This window comes from Xyrauchen texanus, chromosome 6 (genome assembly GCF_025860055.1).
Source record: "Xyrauchen texanus isolate HMW12.3.18 chromosome 6, RBS_HiC_50CHRs, whole genome shotgun sequence".
Classification (NCBI taxonomy): Eukaryota; Metazoa; Chordata; class Actinopteri; order Cypriniformes; family Catostomidae; genus Xyrauchen; species Xyrauchen texanus.
Genome location: NC_068281.1, coordinates 19,950,800 through 19,966,035, shown reverse-complemented (window position 1 = coordinate 19,966,035; position 15,236 = coordinate 19,950,800). Strand labels below are relative to the sequence as shown.

General features: G+C 39.0%; 1 protein-coding gene across 4 annotated transcripts; it reads right to left on the bottom strand.

Moving 5' to 3' along the window:
* Positions 1 to 448: 448 nt before the first annotated feature.
* On the bottom strand, positions 449 to 14,327 carry LOC127645187 (nucleolar transcription factor 1-like). Of its 4 annotated transcripts, none has more exons than XM_052128724.1 (20): positions 13,275 to 14,327; positions 11,373 to 11,477; positions 11,069 to 11,250; positions 10,666 to 10,749; positions 8,940 to 9,095; positions 8,706 to 8,770; positions 8,492 to 8,612; positions 8,265 to 8,375; positions 8,037 to 8,164; positions 6,509 to 6,650; positions 6,346 to 6,387; positions 5,669 to 5,782; positions 5,400 to 5,555; positions 4,172 to 4,282; positions 3,835 to 3,920; positions 2,830 to 3,019; positions 2,332 to 2,379; positions 1,788 to 1,919; positions 1,434 to 1,535; positions 449 to 1,082 (listed from the first exon to the last, which is right to left on the bottom strand). In XM_052128724.1, the coding sequence occupies exons 2-20, from the start codon at positions 11,428 to 11,430 to the stop codon at positions 999 to 1,001; spliced, it is 2,112 nt and encodes a 703-aa protein (XP_051984684.1). In that variant the 5' UTR covers positions 11,431 to 11,477; positions 13,275 to 14,327; the 3' UTR covers positions 449 to 998. The 4 variants fall into 4 exon arrangements, with proteins under 4 accessions (XP_051984684.1, XP_051984685.1, XP_051984686.1 ...); XM_052128725.1 differs by having other exon boundaries at positions 1,434 to 1,532; XM_052128726.1 differs by having other exon boundaries at positions 1,854 to 1,919.
* Between the last annotated feature and the right edge of the window lie 909 nt (positions 14,328 to 15,236).

The window sequence follows — 15,236 nt, the reverse complement described above, 5'->3', positions numbered from 1 at the left end:
CCCATATGTGTATGACTTTCATTCTTCTGTAGAACACAAATTATGATTTTTAGAAGAATATTTCACCTCTGTAGTTTCATACAATGCAATTGAATGGCTATATACATCTGGGATGGCATAAGGGTGAGTAAATTATGAGGAATTCTTTTAGTAAATGATGAGAGAACATTTTTGTGTGAACTAGCCCTTTAACTTGTATTGATCCCAGTACATTCTTTAAAGTAAGTTAAATGATGGTTATAAATTCATCTTTTCTTTGCATATATTCTTTTCAAATCAGCCCAAAACAGGAGCTTTCTCTAAAAGTTAAGTTTTATGACAACTAGTTTAAACTTTTGGTACATTTTGGTACACACTCCTATCCGGATACTAAAAGTCCTGCAAGAGAGCATGTAAATATAATTTTCCTGACGTATCGGAAAATACACAAATGAGTACAAGAGAAAAAAAGTGCATTTATTATGGAGGATCTGCAACAGAATGATCCAAACAAGACATGAGCAGCTCGTAGAGCCCTCTTATCCCCAGCAACTAGCTAAGGCAAACAAATATAAACAGAAGGATTCATCTCCCCCATTTTAAAGTCTCTCACATCTAGCATCTACCTCCAAGCAACCCTGATGCTTTCCATTTTTCCGCTTTCCAAGCTCAACTGGCTTAATCAAATTAATATTTTTTTAAGTTAAAATAAAAAACAGAACAAAACAAACAGCCAAAACAGATTTTTAATAACACACCTATATAAAGGCAATAACAATTGTTGCTATTACCACACAAGTTCCTTTAAAAGAAAAAAAGTTGTCTGAATGTCTTAGTCACGTAGACATGTTGATGGGTTGAGCTGTTGGACCCCATCTTGTCTCTCGCCCTATTATGATAAGGAACCAGTTTACTGCATGCTGTGAGCTCACAGCTACAAAGCCACCTCCCACATTCTTGGAGGGATGTTGCTAGGGGGTGTGTCCAGCACAGCCCCATCTATGAGGGGATGGGACAGGTTAATCTGAATCGGAGTCACTACTGTCTTCAGATGATGAGCTGCTGGAGCCATCTGACTGGTCGTCATCATCTTCGTCATCATTCTGTGTCCCATGAATACAAATGTAAAGATTCATTTAAAATAAATAACTCTCTGGTATGCCATGAATTTAGATCACATTTTCAAATAAAATATAATTGAAACAAAATTAAAAGGTACAGGTCACCAAAAAATTTTAATTGCACCATCATTTACTATAATGATGTAGTCACCATTCACCTTTATTGTATGTTTTTTCCATAAAATGAAAGAAAATGTTCACTGAGGCTTTTAGTCCCTAACATTCTATCTTACATCTCCTTTAGTATACCATGGAGGAAAGTCCTAATTAAATGTAAATGATGACAATTTTCATTTTTGGGTGAACTATTCCTTCAACTTTTACAGAATTAACCTCATCATCATCTTCATCACTATCTGAGCTGCCGGATGACTCTTCTGAGTCTGAGTCTGAGGTGTCTGTTTTGTCATCATCATCAGAGTCTGATGTGTCCTGCTGGAAACCACAGAGTCACAAACCGGCAGTTATATGTATTGCACACAAGCTATCAGCATAAATCAGTTGGGGAAGTTAAAGCTGATGGAGCACCCCAAGACATTCTGCCTTCAACCTAAAATGCCTGAATAAATAGTCAAGTCCATTTTTACCAATTGTAAATATTGCAGATATTAAACAAATCTACATTCAATCCTTCAATCCAGAGCATTTAGCTGAGTCTTTGTGTGGCCCAGAGAGAGCGGGCGTTACCTTGGCCCGGTACGCCATTGAACGCTTGCCCCCCCCGACACCCACCGCCGTGGCTCTGGCACCTACCGCCTTCCCCTTGGTTACACAGACTTTTCCCCCTGAACCTTGCGCTTTTGTTGGGCTTCGTCGTTTCTGTGTGGGCAGAGAGAGGATGGGGCAGGAGTGGGGTTGCAAGGATAAGAGCAGCACAGAAAAAAAACATGGTCAAGTTTTAAGTAATGATTAGTAGCCCATAGAGCAGCCCTAAGAACATTATTCATCCTAGTCATGTTAGTTTTATATGAGAGATGTGTGATTCTGAATGGGGAGAATGGAAACAGCAAAGGCATCCGTGATGGCATGGATAGAAATGGTGGAAAATAGTGTCTACAAGCAAAGTCAATCAACTAAATTAAACAGTATATAGATTTCAGAATATAGAAAGGTAAATCTCAATCTTAGCTATTTGAATGCTTTGAGAATGGCTGTGTGACACATTACGCTATAGAGAGCACTGCAACTTATAGAGTATGTAGCCACAAAAATCAAATGAGTACTTGCTTACTGTAGAGGAGAACTCTTTATAAACTGCACGCTCCTGAGGAGAAAGTGACTATGAAAAAAGCAGAACACAGAAGAATTAATAATTAATAGATTACCTCAATAAATAGATAATCTCCAAAATGGTATTTTATAATAATAATAAAAAAAAATTTAAAAAAAAAAATTAACTGACAAGATCTAGTTGTATAAATACTAAATGTATTTGTGTTGTACATGGTTCCCACACCTTTTAACCTGTGAATTTCTAGGACTTTCCCAGTCACTTGGGATTACAGGTTAGAGTTTAGTCAGTTTAGAGAGATTCCACTCACATAACAATTATTTGCCAGTGAAATATTTTAGAGCAGAGCATACCATTTTTTTATTTAATTTTTTTTTCAACGTTCTATTGCTTATCCAGTCCTAGAAATTACAATTCTGAAATTGCATGATATTTTCAGGTTTTCAATTATTGTGGGAACCCTGGTTCTAGCACTGGATGATTTAACAAACTTCCTACCTTTACCCAGGATTCAAGTTCAGCTTTGTACTCGAGCTGTTGCTCCTCCACCTGTTTTTTATATTTGTCCTTCTGGCTCTGGCTAAGCTTATGCCATCGTTTGCCGATTTCCACCATGCGCTCCTTCAGGCTAAAGTGATTAAGCTCACCATTGGTTAGGAGCTCCTGAGAGAACATTTGATACCCACTCCTGAGGTTTAAATCGAGGCAAAGAAAGATTGAACCGAGAAGAGAGAAAAAGGACAAAAGCAGATTAATAGTGTTTTTTTTTTTGTTTTGTTTTTACAAAATCAGTCTCCATTCAAAGCACTTGCATTCTATTATTACAAAAATAAAAAAGGTGCATCCCAAACCGTACACTTCAGCACTATTCTACTTCAGTTTGTAGTGCTAATGCGAATAGTATGTTTACACTGAAAATGAAACAAAAAGAAAAGTGTACTATGAGTACCTGGATGATGCTCTCCTTCAATAGTCAAAACAGAGTGTAAAATGGTGGAACACCATGCACTCATTGCTCTTACATAGCGGAAGGGATGGAGTTACCTGGCTGCGTTGCTTGTCTGACAAAAAAACTGAAAATCATAGAGAATTTTGCAGCTAGCGAAACTTTGAAGACAGCACCTTAAAAAAGTGAGTTGAATGCTTTCCCATTACCTCTCACTGTGTGAATATTTACATTGTTTGAGATATAAGTGTTGAACTGAGGTTGACTAATGCACTAAAGCTAGCAGCAACACATCGCATCACATCGAGTTTGAAACATCACTTCCATCAGCTGTTAAATGGTGAATGCTTCTATGTAGTAAAAATGAATTAAGTGTTCCAAATGGGACGTTACTACACTTTTAAAATTCATACAATATACACTATGCATGTAGTGTATATTGTATGAATTTTAAAAGTGTAGTAACGTCCCATTTGGAACACTTAATACAATATACACTATGCATGTAGTGTAGGTGTATAGTGCATCATTTGTGAATGTAAAAATGCAGCACTCACACAGGTGGCTTTTTGGGCTCTCCATCAAATTTCAGTTTTCTTTGTCCCTGTCCTGATAGAGCGGTCCTCATCTCTAACAGTTCTCTCTACAGGATAAAACAAAAATGGGGCATTAGCAAATAAAGAGCCTATTTCTTCCAACAATGTAGCGACTTTGTAGGTGAAAACACATTAAACTGAGCATATACAGGGACACATTGAGATACAAGTGTATCCATTGTAGACCCTCCTCCACCTCTACTCTGGGGAGGAGGAAAGTTAGGGGTGACCAACATTTTGACATTTCTTCAGCACAGGTGAGAAGACAGTGTTCAAAATGTTTGGTCCGGTACTGAACCTCGTATCGCTTCTGGTCCTCAGCAGCCTTTTTGATCCAAGGAATCTTCTCCTTCTTTTCCATGGCGTTCCATGCAGCATCCATTGCATTCTGTGCTTTCTTCCGATCATTCTGTCAAGAGCAAAGCAAGTTTTAAGGTTATTGTTTCTAGAAGCAATATGTGTAGTGGTAGCCTAACCCATGCTCAACCAGGTGAAGTTCTCAGTGTCAAGCATTTGTCTTGAAATGCTTCTTGTAGTGACAATATTAAAGCAAATCAGGACATATTTGAGGTTTAATATACAGCTGTGTGGCAGGAATTTCAACCTTACCTAACCTATTTAGTGTATAACTATAAAATAACTATATAACTTAATAAATAACTGGTTATAATAGTAAGGGTATTAACTGAAGGGGTTTCTTGCTACTGGGCTGTGAGCAAAAGACTGCAGGATTAGTCCCTAGTAAAAGTGATGAATGAACTGGAGAGTCATTGACTATGTTTACATGGACACCAGAAAGCGGCTTATTGCAAGAAAACAGCATTCCGGTTTACATGCACTGTATAAGAGGCATACTCTTTACTCCTGTATACATGCGGCTTGGTCAATAAGCAGCTTTCTCCACAGCAACGTTATTTCCCCGCACGCTTGTGTAAATAACAAACATTGGATCCGAGGAAGACTTTGCTATTTTATTCTCTGTTGCTTTGCATTATTTCCAGATATTCCAGAGTTGTTGCTGTGTTTGTTTCCTTCACTTTCTATCGCGACCTGCAGCAGAATTGCGCTGCAATATTGGTGTGTCCCTCTTACGTAAAACTCTGGGACTTCCCCGCTGTACGATTGTATATGCAAATGTGAGGGACAGTCTCTATTTTACATTGGTGTTTATAAATGGGTATAGTTTATAGTATATGCGTTTTTCCCACTGTACTCCCAGACATGTTTAATACTTTCCGCTATGTTGACTTGTTGTTGGGCTCTATCCTATGACGTTTGTTATCCTGGTCTGTTCCACGCATGCACACTTTTCAAACACAAGCCTTTTTCTTAAGTGCATGTAAACATGATCAATGAGGTGACAACTTTGTTAGAGCATTGTGCCTGGAACAACTCCTCAGTGCATTAGCAAACCTGAAAAGTCTCTTTTCAAATTACAGCTTTTAAAACCTATAGTAAGATAAAAGCATCCTTCTTTAGTATTCTTTCCATTCCATTTAATGAAAAATACCAGCTTTTGCTCTTACCCTGTATTTAGCTAGATAGTCTCCTATCACGCTTTGCTGCCACATCTCCTCAGGAGTCTTTGGCGTTTCAGGGAGCCGTGTTTTCTTCTTACCATCTCGCTTCTCTTTTGAAACCCCATGCGCCCATTGATCCAGTTCAGTGCCACGACACCGATCCTACATCATGAGAAGAAACGAACCCGTCTTTCAGAAAATTCCGGTTCAGACAGCATACCCCATGAGCAAAATAGTGTCCGGTCCAGAATTAAGTTCATCTCATACTTGCCCACCTTCACAGATGGGGATTTATTCCTAAGGGGGTTACCGGCACCTGCCATGCTCAGCTTGGTGCCTCCCAGCTTCTCCTCCCCCAACACACGATCCCTTTCCTCTTCTGGAAGACTCTGCAGAAAGGAAGATCAAATTTACACCTGGTATTAAGATGCATCTCCTGTGACCACTTGTGTTCGTATTTCGAGGGGAGGTTCTCCAATTTCATGATCAGATTTTTTTCTCTGATTTTCTTTTTAAAGCCACTCGAAACCATCAAAGTTTAAACTCTTGTTTTAGCACAGCTGCTGATTGACAGGTAACAGGTGGTGCTTCGCTTCTGTCCGGGATGCATTCAGGGCAGATTAGTGTTTACACCTAAAATGTAAGGTGGTCACACACGTTTTTATCTACCTCTGAATGTGGGTTTTGTGATTCAGTCAAAAAGTGTTTTAGACCTGGTTTACACCTGAATTTAGCGCTGACCATTTATGATCAGATCATCAAAAATGCATCTTAATACCAGGTGTAAATGGGTTCAAAGAAATTAAGGCAAAGTAAAAATAAGCAGAGCTGCCTTTTGAAGCCAGAAAAATACATTTGTCAGGTTGACTTTTTCCCTTTTCTTTTCCTTTTCTTTTTTTTGGAGAAGAAGGCTTCAGGGTTATGGTATGAATTTGTGGTGCCAATTTCTTACCTCAATAAACCTCTGAATGTCAATCTCATACTGTTTCTTTTTCTGTAAAGACAGTAAGGCTGGTAAGTGTTAAAGTAACAACTGTGTTATTAAGTTAGTGTTATCTCTACCATAAAAACTATTTTACAATTAAAGCAATCCAGAGTGGATGGGGCTGCCAGACCTGTTCACATCTCTTCTGGAACATATCCTTCTCTTTCTGAGTCATCATCTTCCACTGCTTACTGCATAGCACCATTCGCTCTGTACTTGGCACGTCCTTCATGTTTACCATTAGTTCAGCACAGTACAGAGAATACCCATTCCTGCAGAACATAACTATAATAATAAACATAAACAACATAAAATCCCAGCGTGCATCTCAGCAACTGCATCCATACAGACAAGTATGGTTCCACCAGTTTATTTAAAGGGATAGTTCACCCAAAAATGAAATTCTCATCATGCATACACCCTCGTGCCATTCCAGATGTGTGTTACTTAATTTCTTCTATAGAACACAAACGAAGATTTTTAGAAGAATATTTTAGCTCTGTAGGTAATTTCAATGCAAGTGAATGGTGGCCAAAACCCGGCATGACATACATCCCCACCCCTCTTTCCCTGGGGAGGGGTGTGCCTTTTTGCCCCGTCTGCCGGCAGGTCATCGCAGTCAACCTGGACGAGGGAGGGAACAAGGGGAGGGAAACAAAAATAATTAAATAGGGGGGGTACTTCCTGTAACAGTGTAGTACCCCCCAAAAAAACAATGTAAAATTTAAACGAGAGGGAAAAGACCAACGTGGAGCGTCAGTGAGAGAGAGAGAGAGGAGAGAGATAAAAAAAAAAAAAACTTACTCGCCAGTTCTCCGATACGCTGTAGCTTGTTCCACGGCCACTCCTCCACCCTCTAACGGACGACAGCCGCGCCTCTCCGGGCGGATCGGAGGCAGTCCTCCAGCCCCTAGTGAACGGATCGCCCCGCTGCGTTCTCGGGGAACAGAAGGGGTCTCCCCCGCCCCTGGCAGCGGTTCACCCGCTCCAGGCGGTCGGCAGCGAGCCCCTCCCCGCTCGCGGTCTCAGACCCTGCCGTGTTTCAGCGGCTGGCAGGTGACAGCTCCGCCCCTGGCAGCGGCCCTTACCGCTCCAGGCGGTCGGTTAGGAGCCCCTTCTCCCCTCGCGGTCGGCGGCCGGGCTCCTCGTCCCCCGGCTGCTCCGTTGGGGTGGACGGTAGTGGCGAGAACTCTACTACAGCGTATTCCTCCTCCTTCCCGGATTTCGGCACCAGTGTAAAGCAGTCAATGGAAAGGAGGCGAGAACCGGCTTGTCAATATAAATAATATTTATGGATTACTTTATTGCGGCCTTTATCTACTTTTTGGAGCTTCAAAGGTCTGGCCACCATTAACTTGCAATACATGGACCTACGGAGCAGAGATATTCTAAAAATCTTAATTTGTATTCTGCAGCAGAAAGTCATACACATCTTAGGTGACATGAGAGTGAATAAATGATGAGAGGATTTTCATTTTTGGGTGAATTATTCCTTTAAAAACCCTCATCAGCCCAGATCATTTATATTTTAATAGCAGCAATCTTGCAATTAAGGGCAACATTTGAGTTAAAACTTTATAATCCATGCAAAACAACTAGGTTATGACGCGCCTCCATTCCTGAGAAAAACAAATGTTACTTTGTGGTTTGATAATTACGGTGGTGGTTTGGTTGGCCGGCCATCAAACTTGTCCTTGAGCTGCCGTTCAGCCTTGGTCAGGACAGACTTCACGTGCTCATTAGAGTTTGCATCTGGGTGAGCTTCAAAATACACTCTCATGCTGTCCTGTATGAAATATGATATAATATGAAAGCAGTATTTTAGGTTGAAGCTCAAAGTTTCCTTTATCTGTCAAATAAAACGGATTAAAAATATGAAACCATACCTCATAATGTTTCTGCAGCTCTAGTGCTTTGCTGATCCATTTCAACCTCTTCTTGTCTAAAAGTTGTGACCACAGTTTTCGTAGTGCTTCTTTCAGCTCCTTCTGACTCACCTACATGTATTAGATTAAAGATATTCTTTTAACCTTTTGTCTAGGTTTACCATCAAATAGTTAATCGTCACTGTTAATGTCTGATTTATTTATTTCTCGCTACCAAACTCTTTTACCTCTGGGTGAACTTTCATATAAGTCTTCTTCTCATGGTTGTACCATAGCTGCTGAGGGGTCTTGGGTTTCTCTGGGAGGTCTGATTTCTTTCTCTCCTCTATTAAATCTGGGTGGTTCTCCCTTAAAAGAATAGAAGCTTCTCACTGAATCACTAATAATTATAATAAAAAACTTGTGTTAGGTATGTGTAAAAAGAGAAAAGTGGACACTAACTTGAATCTTGCCATGTTCTTCTCAAAAGCCTCTTTCTCTCTTTGGAACTCTTGAATGTACTTGAGCTGACAGAGTAATATTATGTTGTTTAACAAACAGATATAATTTAGAATTTTGTAATATTTAGAAGCACTTTACTGTAAGCCAAACAAGTAGTATCATTTTGCAAATACAAGCAACTATAGCACTGTTCTAGATTACAGCAAACAACCAAACATCTATGGACAAACTAACCTTCTTCTTTTCATGAATCTCCTTGTATTTTTTGGACAGAATCTTGGTGAGATCTAAATTGCTCATCTCGGGGTGTATTTTTGCATACTTGGCTCTCTTCTCCATAAAGAAGCGAAAGTATGGCGTTAGGGGTTTCTTTGGGAAGTCTGGATGGGTCTGAAACATAGGTAAATGTATAAACATCACAAATTAACTAGGGATGCACCGATATGAAAAATATCGGCTGATACCAACACCGATATTTTGCCACTCACTTTATTTTGTCATCAGATCACTGGTTAACTTAATTTACAAAGAGGTACAAAAGCTTTTTTACTGTTATAACAATAAATAATTTCTATTGAGTGTGGATTGGATCTGTTTAACGCATTACAAGCCAATATTTTAAAGAGAGCCACAATAAATGCTAAATATAAGATGAAAATATTTTAAAAGATACAAAAACAGGATGAAAAACAAAAACACTTCTTAAACATTGCACTTCTGTTTTTGCAGTTCAAAACAACAGAACTCGCAATTCCACTGACATGTAAACCACATTATGGAAAAATTAAGTTTTAACCAAAGAAACAAAACCTGTATATATTCTGTATTTTATTGGTATAATGGATAGTGCCATACAAACCGCTAGAGAGGGCTGCTAGCTTAGAGAGCAGACTATATTTTGAATCAAAGCCTTTAAAGATTTTAGTAATCGCAGAAGTCAAGTCAAATGGTTTTTATTGTCGTTTCAACCATATACAGTTAGTACAGTACACAGCAAAACGAGACAATGTTCCTCCAGGACCATGGTGCTACATAAAAACAACAAAGGACCAACATAGGACCACATGAGACTACACAACGAAATAAAATACCTATATAAACTACCTATATATACCTATATAAAGTGCACGTGCAAACATGTGCAAAAAGTACAGGACAGTACAACAAATTACTGACAATGAACAGGACAATAGACAGTGCAGCGCCGATCAGTACTCAGTAGTGCAAAAAGATGACAGTTTCTAAAAATGTAAACATAACATACTATGAGATAATGATAACGTGTGTGTCAAACCAGTCTCTGAGTATTGAGAAGTCTGATGGCTTGGGGGAAGAAGCTGTTACACAGTCTGGCCGTGAGGGCCCGAATGCTTCGGTACCTCTTGCCAGACGGGAGGAGGGTAAAGAGTTTGTGTGAGGGGTGTGTGGGGTCGTCCACAATGCTGGTTGCTTTGCGGATACAGTGTTTTTTGTAACACACTGTAGAAGGCCATATTGCGATTTCAATCAATCACGCAGCCTTAATAGTTATTATACCGATGTCTCAGATGTCAAAGTCTGCTAGTTTCAAAGAGTTTTGTATGGTTTCCCTCATAATTTATCCTAAAGGTAGTGCCGCTTTACAACTGCGATGTCTGTTCATGGCTGTTTTTCCAGATTTACGTGAGAATGATAAAGAATTCAAATTAAATATTTCATATCTTATGGGTGCCAATGTACATACTTCTACTTTCTGTGGCTATTATTATTTCTGGATTGTGCATTTAAATTCATAGATTTTTAGTTTGTTACTAATTAACTATAAATAAACCATCTGTTTTTCATATCGCATCTTCATGCCTATAACCGTTATGCAGGTCAATTATTGCCTGATAAATCCATAAGTGCATCACTAGAATTAACTGAAGTTCAGATAACACACCTTCAACATTTGGCTCAAGAAGTAATTCAGCAATCTTACCTTCAATTTTTTCCCTTTGTAAGGGTTCTTCACATATTCAATAGCATCCACAATGAGCTCTGTCATTGTTCTGTATTTACGCACCTAGGGGGTAAATGATGTTGCGACAGAACGAGCTGATCAGAACAATAATGGAGAAATCAAGTCTTATTTTTCAATTAAAAAGAAATACAAATTGTATTAATATGCAATAATTGATTCTATTATTGTATGATTATACAGCTATAATTGCTGCCTCAACAGAAAACAGTACATTAAAAAGATTCAAATGTGCCTTCGAAGTTTGAAGAAAATCTGTATGTGATTTTTTTTTAATAAGGAAAATGTATTTAATATAAACACTTTTCAGTGTCATTTGGAATACACGCACATAATTGCTTTAGCTCAATGGAATTTGGCTCACCTCTGTGGAAACTTTCTGCCATTTCTGCTTACACATGACTCCAGTGAAACCTCCAAACCCCACCTTCTCCCAGTCAAAATGAGACTCTGTGGTTTTATATTTCATTGAGTCTCCATCAGGTAGCAGACTGCATATCCTCTCCAGCAGTGTCAGACAGTCCTCTTTGCTCCATGTATCTACACCTTACAAACAAAGTGCACGCCAAATTACTTTGTAATGTGCTGAATGTTATTTTTGTATGGACAAAAGCGAATTAATGTGTCAATATGCAAATAAATCCACAATCGATGGCATGTAAGCATACTTGACTCGTTTTGGATTCTTCCAGTCTGGGTGCCAGACACACTGGTGCTGCCATTCATGATGACAGTTCAGTAAGACCCACCTTGACACTTCAATGGCCAAGTGGCTGTATGGAGGGAGAGCAAAGAAAGGCTTGATCACAAAACATGTGGCTAGGGAAGGACTGTAGTGTGAGAACAGGGGGATTAAAAGGACAGAAGTGAATTGGGAGGGGAAAGTATCTTAATTTGTTTTGTGAATGGTCGTCTACTTGTGATATGAATATTGAAATGTACTGTGGATCTCATCACTGCCACCCAGAGGAATTTCTGCCCATGCCCCGCCTCTTGACCACCTCGATAGACAGCATCATCGTCGTAGCCATTCCAGTGTATCAGCGGCGGTGAACGGTGCGAAACCATGAGCTGGATGCCTTAACGCGTATTTTCCCGATGATAACCGATGTTCGTACCTGATTTTTTTTTTTTAAATAAACTCAAGCCAGTGTATTAAAAGTAACACACGCCAGACCGACAAGACGCATTGTTTAAAGGGCCAAGTCGTGCCAGGATTTTAGGATGCAAGAGACACGAAAGTATCCGGGCTGGTGGTAATTTATGGAAGGAATGGCAGAAGGACTATTCTTGGGATTGTGTAACCAACACCAGCGCAATGCAAGGAGGAAAACAAGCCTTGCGAATGTGCATTTGTGTACGCGGAAGCCTCGGTGTGTCCTGTTCTCCGCTCTTTTCACGCTGACGTACTGCACACTCGTCAACGAATTCACTATTTATGCAAGCATACAAAATATAACGGGCATTTTATATTCTGAATAGTGAAAGATATAATTGTAACGTTGAGATAAGCACAAATTACGTTGGCTTCAGATTCTATTTTGATAATAAAATGTCATATCATATCTTCTCGTGCAGTTTGTGTATATTTTAGCCTAGCAGTTAATAATAAAGTCCGTAATTGCTTTTAGCCCGCAATATGCATTAATGTTCTGTACATTAATTCAGGGAGTTTGGACAGAAGCGTGCCCGCGTCCCTCGCTGCGCTCCCGCACAATTCGCCGGTTTCCCGTTTACAGTGTGATCCCCGCCCGCGCGCACGGTAAAACCGAGCCAAAAGATCGTAAAAAAATAAAAAAATCTATTCTCTCTGCAACATACTATACTTAAAAAAAAAAAAAACATTATTATTCGTGTTACGTTAAAACTGTTTTTGCTAATTACTTTGCAGAAAGTCTGCCGTAAAGTTCGAACTATCCAAAAATGCAAAGTGCATTATTTTTAGAACAACTCTTAGAAACAAAATGACCGCCTATTTACTTACGCAATCTTATAAAACAGTGTAATATATTGATTAATTAATCAAATTGATCGTAGAATTAAGTTTCCTGAAGCGCGCCGACCGGTCCATTTGCAGCCCGAGTAATGGCGTCTTCATTCCGGCAGGAGTCACCACGCAGCTTCCGCTGGCACGAATGCCTGAGCTAGTGCGCGAGCTATTGGTGAAAGCGCGTGGAATTCTGCTTACATCGATTAAATATGTGAAATGCTGTTTTAATATCTACATATTAATAATCTCCTTACTGTTGATATGCTCCAATGTATTTAACATGCGTATTTTTAACATGTTGCAGGGATTATGTCAATATCCAAAAATGCAGTAAATTACTATAAAGCGAATTCGGTCATAATTACACACGATAAATGTCGAATTCTGATAATATATAAAATATTTTTCAAAGCCTACCATTTTTGGGTGACTCAGAGTTTAAAAGAGGAATGAACGGGCGCCTCTGCCTTCCCTCACCCCAGAGCCCTCACTGCAGGGCCGCCATGAATGCCACAAAGACTCGGGGACGAGCAATTTGAAAACCGCTCCAAACGGCATCAAAAATCATCAAAAGACTTACCTTTTTCAAAATCCCGTCACGGATGGATTTATCGATTAACGACGCCTTCGTGTTATGCGGTTTAATTGTATATAAGTATCTGTTTTTTAGCCGTGAACCCCGGGGAGTCAGGTCGAAAAGAATCCGACAAAAGGAGCGTCTGGTTCGGTATGAAACTCCGCCCAGCGCCGCAGGGGGAGGAACTCGAGTGAAAACATGCGAGAGGAAAAAAAGACAAAGGCGGAGGCTTACATATTTGATAGTTAAGATTAGCGTACATTTTCGAATGATATTAGTTGGATGCTTATTCATTTATCGAATCATTGTAGAATTTTGTGCTCACTTCGTAGAAGTAATTTACCGTTCGTTACCACCTTACAGATAACAATAATCAGAAAATATTCGTTTGTAATTGTAAGCTTTTCTCTTTAGTTGTGTACTTAACGGTACCAAAGTATAGACAACATTATATGCAACAGAGAAAGTTAGTCAACACAGCGGACTTCAAGTGCTAAACCGATTAGAATGGGCGTCCACGTTCATGCCGCTGCTGCAGCGACACACACGGCCGCTGCACTCCAAAAATCTCGCTTCCGCGTGCCCAAAATGCATTGGTTGTAATGATAATGTTGAGCTGGGCTTCATGGTGCAGTTTCCACGGGTTGGCAGAGACTATGCAGACTTATTGCTGTTTGTAATTACATTTCCATCGCTGGAATTTGGGCTCAGAAAGCTCGATTATCCAGATGCAGTTTTCTCTCATACTAAGCAAATGTGCCGTGACTGTTTTCTAGCTCTCTCATTCTCTCTGATTATACACAATCTTCACGTCGGAGATTTTCTTTTATGTTAAGCTGACCAATGACACGGGGAAAGGAGGAAACGGCTCTCACGGACTCAACCCCCTCGGTTTGACCAGGCTGCGTTGCATTCAAAGCAATACTAGCAGCATTTGTTGTACCGGTGTATGAAGATCAACATAGGCCTACAATATAATTAACCATATTTTTAACAATTGTCTCTGCAAACGTTTGCTAAACAGGTTTTTTATGATGTAATGTTGGAACTTTGACTCATGGATATTATGTAATAAAAGTTCATGTTAATCGTTAAATTTGTAGGCTACATCTTTTTTTTTCATGAAATTTTTTTTTACCATATATTTAACAAATCGCTCAAATTTGTACAGATTGAACACTGCATAAATACATTCATTTAGTGACATGCAAAAAGCAAGGGTAAAACATTATAAAAATGAAATAAAATAATTAAATAATTAAATAAAAACATACATACAGATAATAATGATATGGTTTAAAAGTAACAAACAGTTAAAAGTCATGGGACAGGAAAGATCTCATTATAGCTACTAGTCTGAAAGGATATACATTTTTTCTTATTAATAGTTTTCAGAGCATTTATTTAGTAGAGTTCTACCAGGAATTCTGCATATGTAGGTAACTTTTTATGAATGAAAAAAATTATCGATTTCCAAATACTTTTTTTCATGTATGACAAATAATGTCTTTACGGTTAAAATGATAACAACTTTAAATTTGAGAAATAATAATGACTAAATTTACACCAGAAAACAAGTCACATCACTACACACACATACACACACAAACAGATGATCAAGGCTTTCACTCCTGTCTTTACCTAAAGTGCATGTGTAATTCACATCACAGTACCTAGTAGTGCATTACATTCTGTGCAAAATGGTAAAGTGAACTAAAGTGATTTTTCATACAATGCTTATATGGTAGCGTAGCGTCCACGTTTTCCTTCAATACATTCAATAAGAGAGTTCTAGTAGAAATTGGCTTGGTGAAGTTGAATTTCTGGAATGAAATAATTGGGGAATGCATTTATTAATACAGGATTTACTCAACAGAGAGAGTCCTTCCAAAGAAAGTTTGGGCAACTGTTTATGGTGTACCTCATAATTTAAAAAGGTTTTCATCAGATGGATTACACCCAACC

Coding starts and splice junctions, on each gene's coding strand:
- LOC127645187 (XM_052128724.1), bottom strand. CDS start 11,430: ATGAATGGCAGCACCAGTGTGTCTGGCACCCAGACTGGAAGAATCCAA. Junction 9,096..10,665: donor ACAAAGGGAAAAAATTGAAG/GTAAGATTGCTG, acceptor CCTATGTTTCAG/ACCCATCCAGACTTCCCAAA. Junction 5,556..5,668: donor ATAAATCCCCATCTGTGAAG/GTGGGCAAGTAT, acceptor CTCATGATGTAG/GATCGGTGTCGTGGCACTGA.